Genomic DNA, 13,380 nt, shown 5'->3' with positions numbered 1-13,380 from the left:
ACTCAAGATGAAGAAAGAAGCTTACAGTGAGCTTGATAAAGGAGGACTGACCCCGTGGTAGGTCAGGACTCATGTCGGTGACATCCCAACTCGATATGAAGAGTGGGATGAACGAGTGGTCAAGAACGAAGATGAAAAAGAGATGAGAAAATGTACGAAGGAGCGAAGTACATTGTCGAGATAAGCGAAGTTGCAAGCGTCAAGTGGAGAACACTCAGTTAAGACAATGTCACTGGCGAGCACAAGAATGCTCACAAGTATGACTAGTCGAATGGATGTTCGATGTAAGTCGTGAGATAAGGATTACTTAAACTCGATTGAAGATGAAAGAACCTCGCCTGACGGTCCAACAGAGTAAGATGACTCGAAGAAAATGGATGCATTGGCTAGAATTAGCCTCTAGGCTGGCTATGGTCGAGAAAAGATCATGGCACCGCATGATTGAAGAAGTATAACCATGATATCTCGCATCCCTAGGTATTCTCTACCTACCTACCCATCTTTGTCGATTTTAGTACAAGTACCTTTTTATTGAAGCTTGTTCGAGCAGAAGCATAATTAATGCCTTGTTTTATATAAATCCATCTGCCACTAAAAAAATATAATTTTGATGCATTTAAACAGAAATGAAAATTTGGTCCCTTTGAAAGACCTATCTAATCTATATTTTTATACCTAGTTTGATCAATTAAACATCTTCAAACAAGCAAACTGTCAAAATGAGCATAATCCAACTCAACTGACGTAAAGTATGTATTGTCAATTTGATATCAAAAGTTTGAATCTCTCACTCTATATTTAAGAAGATAAAGAAGGGGAAAAAATATGTGCTAATGGAAGCTTACAAATAACTATTCGTCTCATTGAACCTTTAGAAATATAAGAAATGGGTGCTAACAAGAATGATGAATTTTTCATTCATAAATTATTTCCTTGATATTTCAAACATCATTTATAGATATTTGAGCTCAACAATGGTTACAAAATCCTGTGACCAAGGAAAAATGGTGCCTCTTCTCACCCAAAAACCTCTTTTTGTACACCTATCTACGCTCAATACATCTTGATTACATCATATCTCCATCCTCAACACATCTAGATTACATCGTATTTCTACTCGAATTAAAAAACATAGAAGCAACTCATGTTTTCTCTTGTTGTAATATGATTTAGATCCAAATCACACTCATTTTTCTCTTGTTCTATGTTGGTGGACTTAAAAGAGCAGTTCCTGACGAGTTCGCATTTTCAAGAAATCCACCAGTCAATGGCTACAATCAAAGGAAAAGATTTTAGTACATCTCACGAATGATGTAAACATAGAGTTTTGTCAGACACCCACAGAAAATTTAAAATTTTCATCAAAAGCCACAACATCAAAGAATACTGCATACTTCCAACCACTATGATAAGAATACTTGCAACCCTTTCTTCTGAAATGCAGGAGAAATATGCATGTACACAGTAAAGCCAGCAGACTACTCTATCTTAAAAGTCTTTTGAGGTTTATGCAAGAACAAAACAATTGATGGGCGGGCGATAGAGCAGGAAATGAAGCAGGAATGAAGCAGGAAATGAAGCAGGAAATGAAGCAGGAAAATTTGAGCAGGGAATAATATTGCCAATCAACTCTAAAGATATAATTATATGACAATATTCCTAATTGTTTTTCTCAGTGAAGAAACTGTGTGACAATTTTACTAAATCGATACTATGTAAAAACATGAAAATGGTTTTTTCTTTTTTTCTTTTTTTCTTTTTTTCTTTTTTTCTTTTTTTCTTTTTTTTAAAGATAGAAACAGACTAGAAAAAGTGAAAGAATACAAGGGCAAACAAGCCCACACAATCCCTCTAAGGAAAGGGTTTCCAACTAAGTAAAATACGACCCAGAGAATAATTACAAAGAAAATCTTCGAAACCAACACCCAAAAGGAAACGTGACAGCTCAACAAGGACCAAACATTACCACGGTCCCTCTCCACATCTCTAAACACTTTGTTGTTCCTCTCCCCAAATATCCCACTATAAGCACACACCCCAACATTGAACTAAATTCGATTGCCTTGTTTTTAGTTATTATTTTGAAGCAAACTTAAGAAACTGCATATTTGCAGTAACTTTCATTCATGATTTTAGTATTGTGGATTTGATCGATTAATATTAGAACAAATTTTAAAAAATAAAAAATAAAATAAAATACATGTCCGTGTCCTACATTTTTAGAAATTGGTGTCCTCGTATCCATGTCGTGCTTCTTAGATGGGCATATATACAACGACACTTGCACTTCTCTCGAGAGTTCCTTTGACCTTACTCTTTTTAATGCTTTATAATGGTACAAATGTTCACACCCCTCTTTAGTCACTCTACTAAGCAAATGGAAATTGTAACTCACCTGTAGTAAGCTTTCAATTTCGTTTAACACTGAAGTTTTTGTTTCCCTCTCAAAAAAAAGGGTAGGTAATGTTTTAGGCCACAAGTTCAAAACCCAGATTTGGCACCTAGTGATCTGTGATCCAAACATTCTCCCTATCCCCAACGAACTAAACATGTCATGCAACAGTTTCTTTCGAAATTAAAGGCTATTCCAACAAACTCAGGCAAATTCGTTCAACACATTTGTCCTCGCTAATGTGCTTCCTAGAAAATTTTGTATGAGATCAAATAACCTAGGACTAGTCCAAACCAGCGTACCCTTGGCTGTAGAATTCTCAGTGTTGGCTACAATTGGTACATCTAACTGATGGATTTTGTTCATTTCCAGTGACCACATACTACCGAATACCAAAAAGCTCTTTTAAGCTTTTCTCAATTATGTTGCTCTATAATTGCATTGGCCTAGAATCTCTATTTTCTATGTAGTATTGGTTCATTCATGTTCATTTGCTTAGAAACCCAAATCTAACATTAAACTCTTAAATTTTATGTGAGGTTAAAAATTATTATTCTTATTATTACTTTAAAAATAAATAAATAAATAAAAGGAAAAAAAACCCTATATAGCAGCCATAACAATTAACGATATCACGAACAAATTCAACTTAATGTTGTATTGAACTATGTTTCTGGTGTTTGATACCAGAAATCACATAGATTATATTATGTAAAGTGTTGACACTGAGCAATCAATGTTTTAGCAGCAACGATCATAAACAATCAAGGTGTCCTTTTACAACTGCAAGCAAGCAAGTCACTTAAAGATATTTCAAAAGCAAACGAATCAAGCATGGTGGAGTAGTGAATTTACGAGCACTAAATCCTAAAAACATAAACTTAATTTCAAAAGCAATTCACCGAAAAGGAAAAAAAAAAGAGTTAAATCATAAATAGACTGAAAACAACATAATTTAATATACCTCTCTATCATAGTATTCAGAAAGAAAAAATGGTTCTTTCTCCCTAATTCCTCCATTGGTTTCAATTAATCTCTCCAAAACCTGCCGAGGGAAAGGCTAGTCGTAAGCATAATTACAATAAAATGTCATCACTGTCATTCAGAACAACCACCATTTTCTGAAAAGCAGATTAATGAACAAATAGAGAGTTTAGATCCAGATTGAAACCAAAAAGATTATTAGGCCCTTCCAACAGAACTATTGGATTTTAATTATAATACAGGTTTTACTCTTCCTAAACTCAAATGACATTAATAGATAGATAAAAATCTCCTGAAGTTGGATCTGACATAACTCAGATAAGCCAACGAACTGACTCACATGGTCACGTGTATAGCATCTTAATTTATCAGCCAAGTGTCAAGAGAGTTAACCCTAATTTGCATCAACTGGATTACGAAATGAGCCTGCTGCAAGACTTGTTATATTTGTAACGTTAAAATTATTTATATTTATATATCTTTATAAGAGCCGTAAAAATAAGTTTCCAATCGGGAATTTAAGTGTCATCTTAGCACTGAACTGTGTGGAAGAAAATTTATCATTCAGAAAGCTAAAATGGACCCAGAATTTCCCAACGAACTATCGATGGTTATACTCTCATATTTCCACTTCAATTGTGTGAATATCTTAAACAATCTATTGGGTGATTAATAGGTATGGAATCTAATGGATCAAGAACCCAATTTAGAGAAAATATCAAATAAAATTCAAATAATTATTAAAAGATTGAGGGCTTACCTTCCCAGTAAGAATTTCGTACTCTAGTAATTCTTCAACAAACTTTTCAAGAACTTGGCGGTTTTTTGCCAACATGTCCTTCGCTCTACAATATGCTAAATCATAAATCTAGAAAAGCAAAGTGAGGAAATAATTAACCTTCTATTATTTGAGTTTTGGAGCCAATTAAGTACGTTTTTTCCACATTAGGAATCAAATAAGATTAACTCAGTCTATTATTCTAAATATGAGACAATTGAAAATATACCTTCTCAACTTTAGCTGCCACTTCATATTCATAGTTATCACCCATACTCAAAGAAGCAACCTATGTCATTGCCAAAGGTGTATGACATCACTAAATGAGAGCCATATAAAGCTGCTTGAGCAGATAATAAATAATAATAAGTTCTTTGAGCAGATTAAAAAAAACGATGATAGAGTGACCTTTGGAAGAGAGAAGTAACAAAATATTACGTATAACACAAAGGAATATGATGTTGAAACTTTGGAGAAGTATAGTATGGAGAAGAGTCAATTTGAGTAGAGCCCAGTGAATAAGGTTTGTAATACCATGAGGTCAATGATTCAATTCCCACAATTCAAAGAAAAGATGCTGATAAGGAAAAAGGATTCTTCTTTAATTTATTATATAGTATAAGGTTACTGCCCATTAGGCAAGTTGGGTTGAACATTACCAGTTGTTTGGGATATTATGGTTATGGTTGAATGGATTATTTGCTTTAAAGCACTCAGATTTTATATGAATAAAGTTTGCATCTCGAGTCTTCTCTCTTCTGCATCATAATAACAGAACTAGAGGTCCATGAGTTCTTAAGTTAAACCTAAGAACTCCCGCTCCCTACCACTACTGATCATAAGATGGCATAGACCTAATATCCAACACGTGCAAACCGTAATTGGCAGATCCAATATCTGAAACACTCATTAAGTTCCTGAAGTGAACTCAATCTATTCAACAATAATGGAAGAATCACACAATAAGTTTTGGATATGAAAGAAAGAAGCATACTGCATTGTTTCGGCTGTAAATTGCTGGACTATCATCTGGCCCCCAGCCATACTGAATCACCATTCTCGTTGCAATCTACCACAGATCAGATTTGGTATGGGGTGTTGTGAATAAAAGTTAGGTAGCATATGAGATGATCGACAAATATTCCCAGAGTTCTCTATGAAACTAACCTCTTGTGCCTGCTTTAACTCAGACGAAGATAGGAAATTTTCTTCTCCAAAAGGAAGTAGCATTTGAGCTGCAATATATGAACCAAAGCAAAAAACAAGCTTCTTTTCAAGGTAAGATCTTGATTCTGAATTCCCATTAATGGATCCTTCATTTCTCCGCTTACTGATCTTTGTACACCCAATACCCTACAAAAGAGGCACAAGTTCAAACGCAATATAATCACCATGGTGCCTTCAAAGCTCAAACACAATTCTCCTAGATAGCACACATTTGCCCAATGGTTCTTTTTTTAATATTTGCCCAATGGTTCTCCAACACCATTTAGTGTCAGGTTTATTGAATATTTTTAATTTTCTAGCTGGATGGTAGCCATATCATGCTTTGAACCTGGAACCATATAGCTATCAACGCTCTCCCTCTCTTTGAAATTTAGTATTACTTTTGTCTAATGTATTCTAGATAATCGATCTTTTCTACCAGCTTTCAAGTTTGCTTTCTTTCCTTAAAAAAAGTATGATAAAAATCACATTTTCTCTTGCATATTATTTTTTATTAATATTCTACGTAAATCATATTAAAAAAAAATAAGTTGATACAAATTTTAGAAAGAAAAAATTGAATACATTTCAACCAATCAAATGAACTGTAGACCATCTGAGGTCATCATAAATGCTGCTAACTTAAACCAGTAGATTGAAAAATTCTTCTTTGTTACATATTAGTTGGTATGGTAAATTTCAGGTGGGGATATCTTATTGTTGGCCAAGGTTATGGCAATCTTCCAATCACTGATACATTTATTACTTAATGTAACTGAGAAGCAATAACTGTATTACAAATTAAGAAAAGGGTGTTTTACCCACAAATGTAAGATTATTGTACCCATACTAGCACAATACCATAATCTCTTTATTACCATTGAAAACTAAAACTTTTTTATGCAAAAGAACTTGTTAGCACTTTTGGATAGGAAATGCCTAACCTGCCAAGATAATGGCTCAAGCCACAGATTATCCACAACATCAAAATTCGGTAATAGAAGGGCAATAAGACCACGACCAGCTGCCCAAACAGCATGTGGAAACTTTGTCTCCCTTGTCCACTAGAGAATAGACCTCAATTAATTAGTTCATTTTAAAATGGCAGAACTAATGCTTACAAGATTATGATGTGCATGCTTATTGGTAACAGGTTAAAAGTGACAATATCTCCAGTACATAAGTATCAATATTCAAAGAAATTTGAAGGAACCGTCAAATATCACCATATATATATTGGACACCTCAAACAAGTACATCCAAGAAATAATACCATACTACAAATGAGAAAACTCAAACGAAGAGGTTAAAAATGGTCCACGTTATACTTGAAGATTCTTTTTTTAATACAAAATCACCTCTCTTCTTTCAATTGATTTCTAGAAAATAATAATACATCAATTTTACTTCCTTTTTTTTTTTTATAAATAGCCAAACTTCAAGGAAAAAAAGAGAGAAGATAAGGGCATACAAAAGTAAAGCCCATAAAAGGAGGCAAACTAAAAAAATGTCTTTTAAAAATGATGATATGAAACTTTTCATTAAAGAAATGAAATGAGACTAATGTTCAAATTCTAAGCAAACAAAACAAAAATCCTCATAATATAAAAGTTAAAAAAAATTTATCCCAGTAAAGAGTCATGGGAATCAAGACATTTAAAAAGGGAAAATGAAAGCTTCCCAACTTCAATAGATCTTGAAAGGTGTCTAATACATGAGATTGAAAGGTGTATATATAGGGTTCTTCAACTAGCCTATTAGATACAATATTGAATGTTCAGGGACCTACTATACATTTTTTTTTTAAGCTTTAGAGACCTATTAAACATAAAATTTGATACTTAGGAACAAAGTAGACACTATGAGTTCAAGAACCAATAAGACTTGAAGTTCGGGGACAACTTATAATTTAATCCAATGTTTTTTAGCAATAATCTCGTTTCTCATAAATAAAAAAATGTTTTTTAGCCATGACTATCATGTTGAATTAAAATTTGTGCGTAAAAGAAATCATCTCTCTTTTTAACTTACGTTGTAATGAGAAAGATAAACAATGACAGTATTATTCTTGGCCTCAATTCTATACCCTTAATTATTCACACTCAAATTTTCATACTTTAACTGTACACCATTAATGTGTCTTCATCCCTTTCTGCATCAAAAGGTAATTCTTAAATACTTGAGAACTTATAGAAGTCAAGTAATGAATTGCTACTGGATATATAAAAGACATAAATCTATAACTTTAAGTTGACGATAATAGACTAACGTAGCTAAAAAACTAAAACTAATGTGAAGTAGTTTCTTACATCAAGAGGAGGATTAAGGAGTTCAATTCCATTGCTTATTTGACCGTATGGTTCCATCAGATCAACCACATTTTGAAGATCTTCTTTAGACAGTGGTAATCCCAGATGATTCACCAACATTTTGTTTAATTTTTTTACTATTCTGGTTTTCTGCACCCACTTGGGAATAATACCACTGAAAGTCTGCATAACAAAGATTTCCCGCAGATCAATCAGGAAAAATGTATCAAGAAAAAGAAATGGGGGATTTACAAAAATAGAAAAATAAGAAAAAAATTTATACAAATAGCAAATTTTAATTATAGTTGTGATAAACATTGTTATCAATGTATCAACGTCTATCAATGATAGAAACTGATACAAGTCTACCATTGGTAGAAGCTGATAAGTCTATCAGTGTCTATCAGTGAAAGAAACTGATAGAAGTCTATCATTGATGCTATCAGTGATGAAAACTGATACAAGTCTATCATTGATTGAGATTAATAGAAGTCTAACAGTGTTTATCCATTTTTTTTTTAATTTCTGTAAATAGTTTGACATTTCTCCTATCTATGAAAATTTCCCAAAAGAAATCATACCTCAAATAAACAAGAAAGAAAAATTGCATGAAGTGATTATTTGTCAAGCATAGTCTACATTTACGCAGCTCAAGTATAACAAAATTATACGCTCAGAAGGTCTACAGTTGGAAAGGTCATATATACCACTAGAAAAATGAAAATAATACATACACCTTCTGATTCTTTTTTTCTTCCCCTCCACAATAATAATCCATAAAGCAGCATCACGTAATAAGACTACACTGATTTACAACTCGATCACAAGGCATACTGGTTTTTCTTTTTCTCTTTTTTCTTCTGTTTTTCTTTACCTTTTTTTTAATATCATGAATTAAACTTTTCATTGATATATGAAAAATAGCAAAAAGTTTAAGGATACAACCTCCCAAGCATAGAAAAAGGCTGAAAAGAAGCAACGGAAACTAGAAAAAGGGAAGATTAAAAAAAAAAAAGAAAAGAAAAAGAAAAACCTCCAAAATAAGCTATGAAACGACTAACCAAACCGACCAACTACAAGGAAAATACCAGGACAAAAGCAAACCGCCAACAAAATCAACCAATTTGGATTGGAGCCACCACAAAACAAACTGATCAAAACCTAGAGCCAAATGGAACAGGAACAGCAAAACCAAAAAGAACACTATAACGGGAGAAGAGTAATCAAAACATACAAGGCATGCTGTTTTGATTAACATCAACGTGGTGATTGGAACTCAGGATATAGACATCTTCCTACATATTTCTTTTTCAGTGGTTAAAGATGAAATTAGGACAAAAAAATAAAATTAACGAAAGAAAACTTGATTAACAGACAGTGTCAGACACCCACAAATTAAATCTAATCGCCTCCCAAAGCTCCACAGCAATCTCTCAACCCCCTAAAAATCCTATTAATCATTTCAAGCCAAACACCCCAATTCCTCTCGGAATCTAAAGTCTAGAATCCCTTCTCTCATGACGAGTCACCAGATCAGAAATAATAGAAAGGCAACGGACAGCCTCAACTCCTCTCGATTAGTGGGGGCTGACAAAAACCCAGGGAAATCAAGGAACACTTGTCAAAATATAGAAAATACGGAGGCTACCGTCCAAATAAACCTTTCCCAATGTGAGTTTCCAACAGCACCATCAAGATTTCTTCATTTTGAAGAGAGACCTTTTTTGTTGAAATCAAAAAATAAAGAAAAATTTATCCACAATGACCAACTATGATTTTTTTTCTTTTATGAGATACCAGAAGCATGATTCTAAAACATAAAAGCCCAGTGACAAGAATAATTAATAAATTTGTCTCTGGCAATAACAATAATAATAATAAATATTATTTTAATGAACAAAGCAGCAATTCTTACAGCAAACCAGCTAGAATAGCCCATCAGTTCATCAGTGTCAAGGAATTTGCTCCGAAAAGCACTTCCTTCCAAGGCAAGTGGGACAAGTTTTAGTTCCACCGGTCGTAAAAGGGCAGTCTTCTCAGCAACCTAAGAGCAAAATATCCCAATAAGCGACCAAAAATAAATAAATAAAAGAAGGAAAACAATCCCATAAGTCAATGAAGAAGGAAAATAGAAAAGAGTTTTCGAGGGATCTTATTGTTGTATATATTTTGAATATTAGGGCCTTTATACACATCCACAAACATGTTTTTTTTTTTTTAATAGAAACAATTGTTTTGTTGAGAAAAAATGAAAGAATACAAGAGCATACAAAAATACCAAGCCCACAAAACCCCTAGAGAAAGGGTTTCCAACTAAGTGAAAATAGCCTAGGGAATAATCATAAACATGTTTTTTAAATTAATCTCTATTTTTTTTTGACATATAACAACTTTCAACTGATAGATACTGGAAAACAACCTCCCAAGAAGGTTGAGGAGAAAAAAAAAACTGCAATTTTTTTTCAGTAAAAGGCAAAACAATAGTTTGCTATGGTCCCATAGAGAGAGAGAGGAGGGAGGGGGGGGAGGAATCTTAGAATCCAGTTGGTTTTTTGGGTATTGAAAGTGCAGTTTTTCCTGAAAGGAAATCTTGCAATTCTTTTTTTCTTTTCTTTTCTTGGTAAAGAAACAAACTTTTCATTGATGTTTAAAAAGGCACTGCAGTCAACAAGGTAGAAAACTCCGCAGAAGTTACTAATAAATACAAAATGAAATGATAGAACCTATGAATACTCCATGTCTGATGCAAGCTGAACACTGCAACTTCTTTGACACATTTTAGGCACAATAGACATGTGTCAGTTTTAGAAACCAAATCCCATGAAGATGATTCTCTCGGTTCTGGGACTTGAAGATTAGGAACATGGTGTTATTGGCTAAATAGGGGTGGAAGTAATTTCACGAAGCTGATTCTCTTTGGTTTAAAGTTTGCCAAAGCATTCATGGAAAGGTCTTTATAATTGGCACATGTCTGAAAATTTTGGCCCGAGTCTCTGTAGTCCTTGGACTATTTCTGAAGCTTCGATGCAAGTTGAACTCTTCATAGCTCTCAAACTTGGTAATGGCAGTAGAATTTCCTTTTAGCAAGATCCTTGTCTTGATATTTCAACCCTGAATTCGAGACTTCATCGCTTATTTAGAATTGCACCACTGCCCAATGGCTCCAATTTTTTACCATTGAGATGACGCTACTTTATCCTAGTCTGTTTCCTTTAGAAGGATGCTGAGAGATGAAGAAATTATTGATTGCCAGCTTTTATTGAGCTCTTTATCAGGTAAGAAAGTGTCTATTCAACCTGATTGTCGAATTTGAAGTTTGGATTCTTGGGGAAATTTTCTGTTCATTCCCTATCCAAGCCTTTGGCTGTCTCCGTTGTTATAGAGAAGTTTGTTTATAAAATCTTGTGGAAATCTAAATGTCCTAGACGAGTTAATATTCTCATATGAATAATGATTTTTGGGGGGTTGAATTGCCATCCACTCTCCAAAGGAAGCTTCCATCTCATTGTTTGTCTCTGACTCTCCTTCTGTGTCCGCTTTGTACGACTGATGTAGGACTTCAACATCTCTTTCTTTAGTGTTGGTTTTCAAGGTGGTGTTGGTGCCGTTTGTTCTCCATTTTTCACATACAATGGGTGTTTAGTGATTTGTTTAAGGCTAACATTGTTCAAATTTTGGTTGGTCCTTCTTTGAAACATAAATCTTAGTTGTTTGTCAAATGCGGTTAAAGCTATTCTCGCGAAGATTTAGTTTGAAAGAAATTAAAATTGGAGTGTCTTTCAAGACAAGTGTCTTCATTGGTCTCATCGTTTCGAAGCCGCTCAAATTAATTTTTCCTCATGATGTTCACTTTCCAAGCTTTTTGCAGAATTTTCTATTTAAGATTTATGTTTAAATTGGAATGCATGTTTTTCCCACATACTATGTTTTTTTGTAGTATGGTTTGTTTTCTTTTATTTTATGTCATGGTATTTTGAGCATTGGTCCCTTTTCATTATTTCAATGAAAAGTTTTGTTTCACTTTCAAAGAAAAAATAGACAAGTGTCAAATACTAGTTTAACGATATTCTTATAGGTGTTAGGCCTTCAATTTTCCCTTCATAGAGATTCTAGTGAGATGCCCCATGATCCCCCATGTCAGGAGAGAGGAAGATTCCCGTGGCAAGACATTTTAGAAGAGGTGAACTATTTTGTGGCAAGCTGACATGTGTGTTTAGTTGTCAGGCTTGGGCCTTTAGAAAATAGAAACAATAAGACCTTAAGAGGAGTGGAGTTGGATAGTAGGGACATTTGGTCTTTTGTTAGGTTCTATGTTTCTCTTTAGGCGTCAATGTCAAATTCTTTTTGTAATTACCCTTTTAGGTCTTATTTTGCTTGATTAGAGTCCCCTTTCCTTTTGTGGGATTCCTTTCTTTTGTGGGCTGGACATTTTTGGGGGCTTCATTTTCTTTAGGTCTTGGGAGGATATTAATGGTTGGATCTTGGCAGCAGGGCGGATTTTTAGATAACCAGCCAACTTCTTGAGTGAGATGGTCCAAAGCTTGCTCTATTCCTGCCAAGGTAGAAAAAATTCCTACTACATTGGTTTGAACTTCTAACAGACCAGCATTCATATCACCAAAGCCTGTTTAGTGCGCTGGATTGAGATATGATGCCTAGAGTTCATGTCCGTGGAATTCATTTGGGTGCAAGGTTATTTTGTTTGAGCTCATATATCTGTGTTTGGAGTGCAGAGTTGAGTTCATATGTCTGGAGTATTTGGTGCAGTTTTTTTAACTCTAAATAATCTACTTTTATGTTTACCATTTTTGTTTTGAAACTTCTTTAATCTTTATTCAATAATTCTATCCGTCTTTGTTTGAATAAAATATGGTTTGCAATGTTTTCTTTTATTTTTAAAATTTTTCTTTTATTTATTATTTTTTTAAAAAAATGAACAATTCACCTATTACATTTCTTGCAAGAATATGGTTAAATCACATGGAAAACCAAAGAGAAATCAAAATCTTTTATTATAATTTTTCTTCATGAATTCCATCATCATCATCATCATCATCTTCTTCTTCTTCTTCTTTTTTTTTTGTTTCGTGTTGTTGCCATGTATTTTTCCTTTATCATGAATCTTTTTTTAAATTGAATCTCCCCCTATCATCTTAGCAACCAATGGAATGTTCACCACATTTCTTCAACAATTTCACTTTTAATTCCTCCAAAGTTGGAGAATCATCAGAGAATAAATCTCCATTTTTCACTAATTCTTGCCAGAAAATGTTTCAGGAAAAAAATCTTCATTTTATGATTTTTTTCCGTTATTTGTTACATACTTTTCAACTTCATTCCTATTTTTCCAAATATTCTTGACACTCATTTGATATGTGAATTCAATCAAATATAAATATATTTTACAATTTGCTACATATAAATATTGTTCTTAATGTAGACAAGATATCATTATTTATATGATCAACAACCCTACAGCATACTTTAATAGTCATGGAATGTATGAGTTAGGGTTTATTTTCATGTTCACAAATATATATATATATATATATATATAAATAATCATGGCCAACAATAAGATAGTTAAGTTGGTCAGTCCTACCAAGTAGACGCAAACAATACCTCTTCCTGAACTATGACGAGATTGTTAAGAAGCAGTCGGTCTTATAATAGTCGGAGGTGGTCGTCGAAGTTGATTATCGAAGATGATT

General features: G+C 33.5%; 1 protein-coding gene across 2 annotated transcripts in view; it reads right to left on the bottom strand.

Moving 5' to 3' along the window:
- Nucleotides 1-894: 894 nt before the first annotated feature.
- LOC120070969 (putative inactive ATP-dependent zinc metalloprotease FTSHI 5, chloroplastic) overlaps nucleotides 895-13,380 on the bottom strand; it is a 30,132-nt gene continuing 17,646 nt past the window's right edge. For both annotated transcript variants that reach the window (XM_039022939.2, XM_090310870.1), the window contains exons 11-19: nucleotides 9,585-9,713; nucleotides 7,670-7,852; nucleotides 6,305-6,424; nucleotides 5,322-5,507; nucleotides 5,149-5,223; nucleotides 4,384-4,443; nucleotides 4,137-4,244; nucleotides 3,357-3,437; nucleotides 895-1,271 (exon numbers count right to left, since the gene is read on the bottom strand). In XM_039022939.2, the coding sequence (XP_038878867.2) occupies nucleotides 1,203-1,271; nucleotides 3,357-3,437; nucleotides 4,137-4,244; nucleotides 4,384-4,443; nucleotides 5,149-5,223; nucleotides 5,322-5,507; nucleotides 6,305-6,424; nucleotides 7,670-7,852; nucleotides 9,585-9,713 (1,011 nt within the window). In that variant the 3' untranslated portion in view covers nucleotides 895-1,202. The remainder of the gene's footprint in view (nucleotides 1,272-3,356; nucleotides 3,438-4,136; nucleotides 4,245-4,383; nucleotides 4,444-5,148; nucleotides 5,224-5,321; nucleotides 5,508-6,304; nucleotides 6,425-7,669; nucleotides 7,853-9,584; nucleotides 9,714-13,380) is intronic.

The sequence above is a fragment of the Benincasa hispida genome, chromosome 2, assembly GCF_027475165.1.
Source record: "Benincasa hispida cultivar pf3 chromosome 2, pf3_genome.v1.1, whole genome shotgun sequence".
Taxonomy (NCBI): domain Eukaryota; kingdom Viridiplantae; phylum Streptophyta; class Magnoliopsida; order Cucurbitales; family Cucurbitaceae; genus Benincasa; species Benincasa hispida.
Note: the sequence above shows the minus strand (reverse complement) of the source record. Positions and strands in the feature narration are given on the sequence as shown.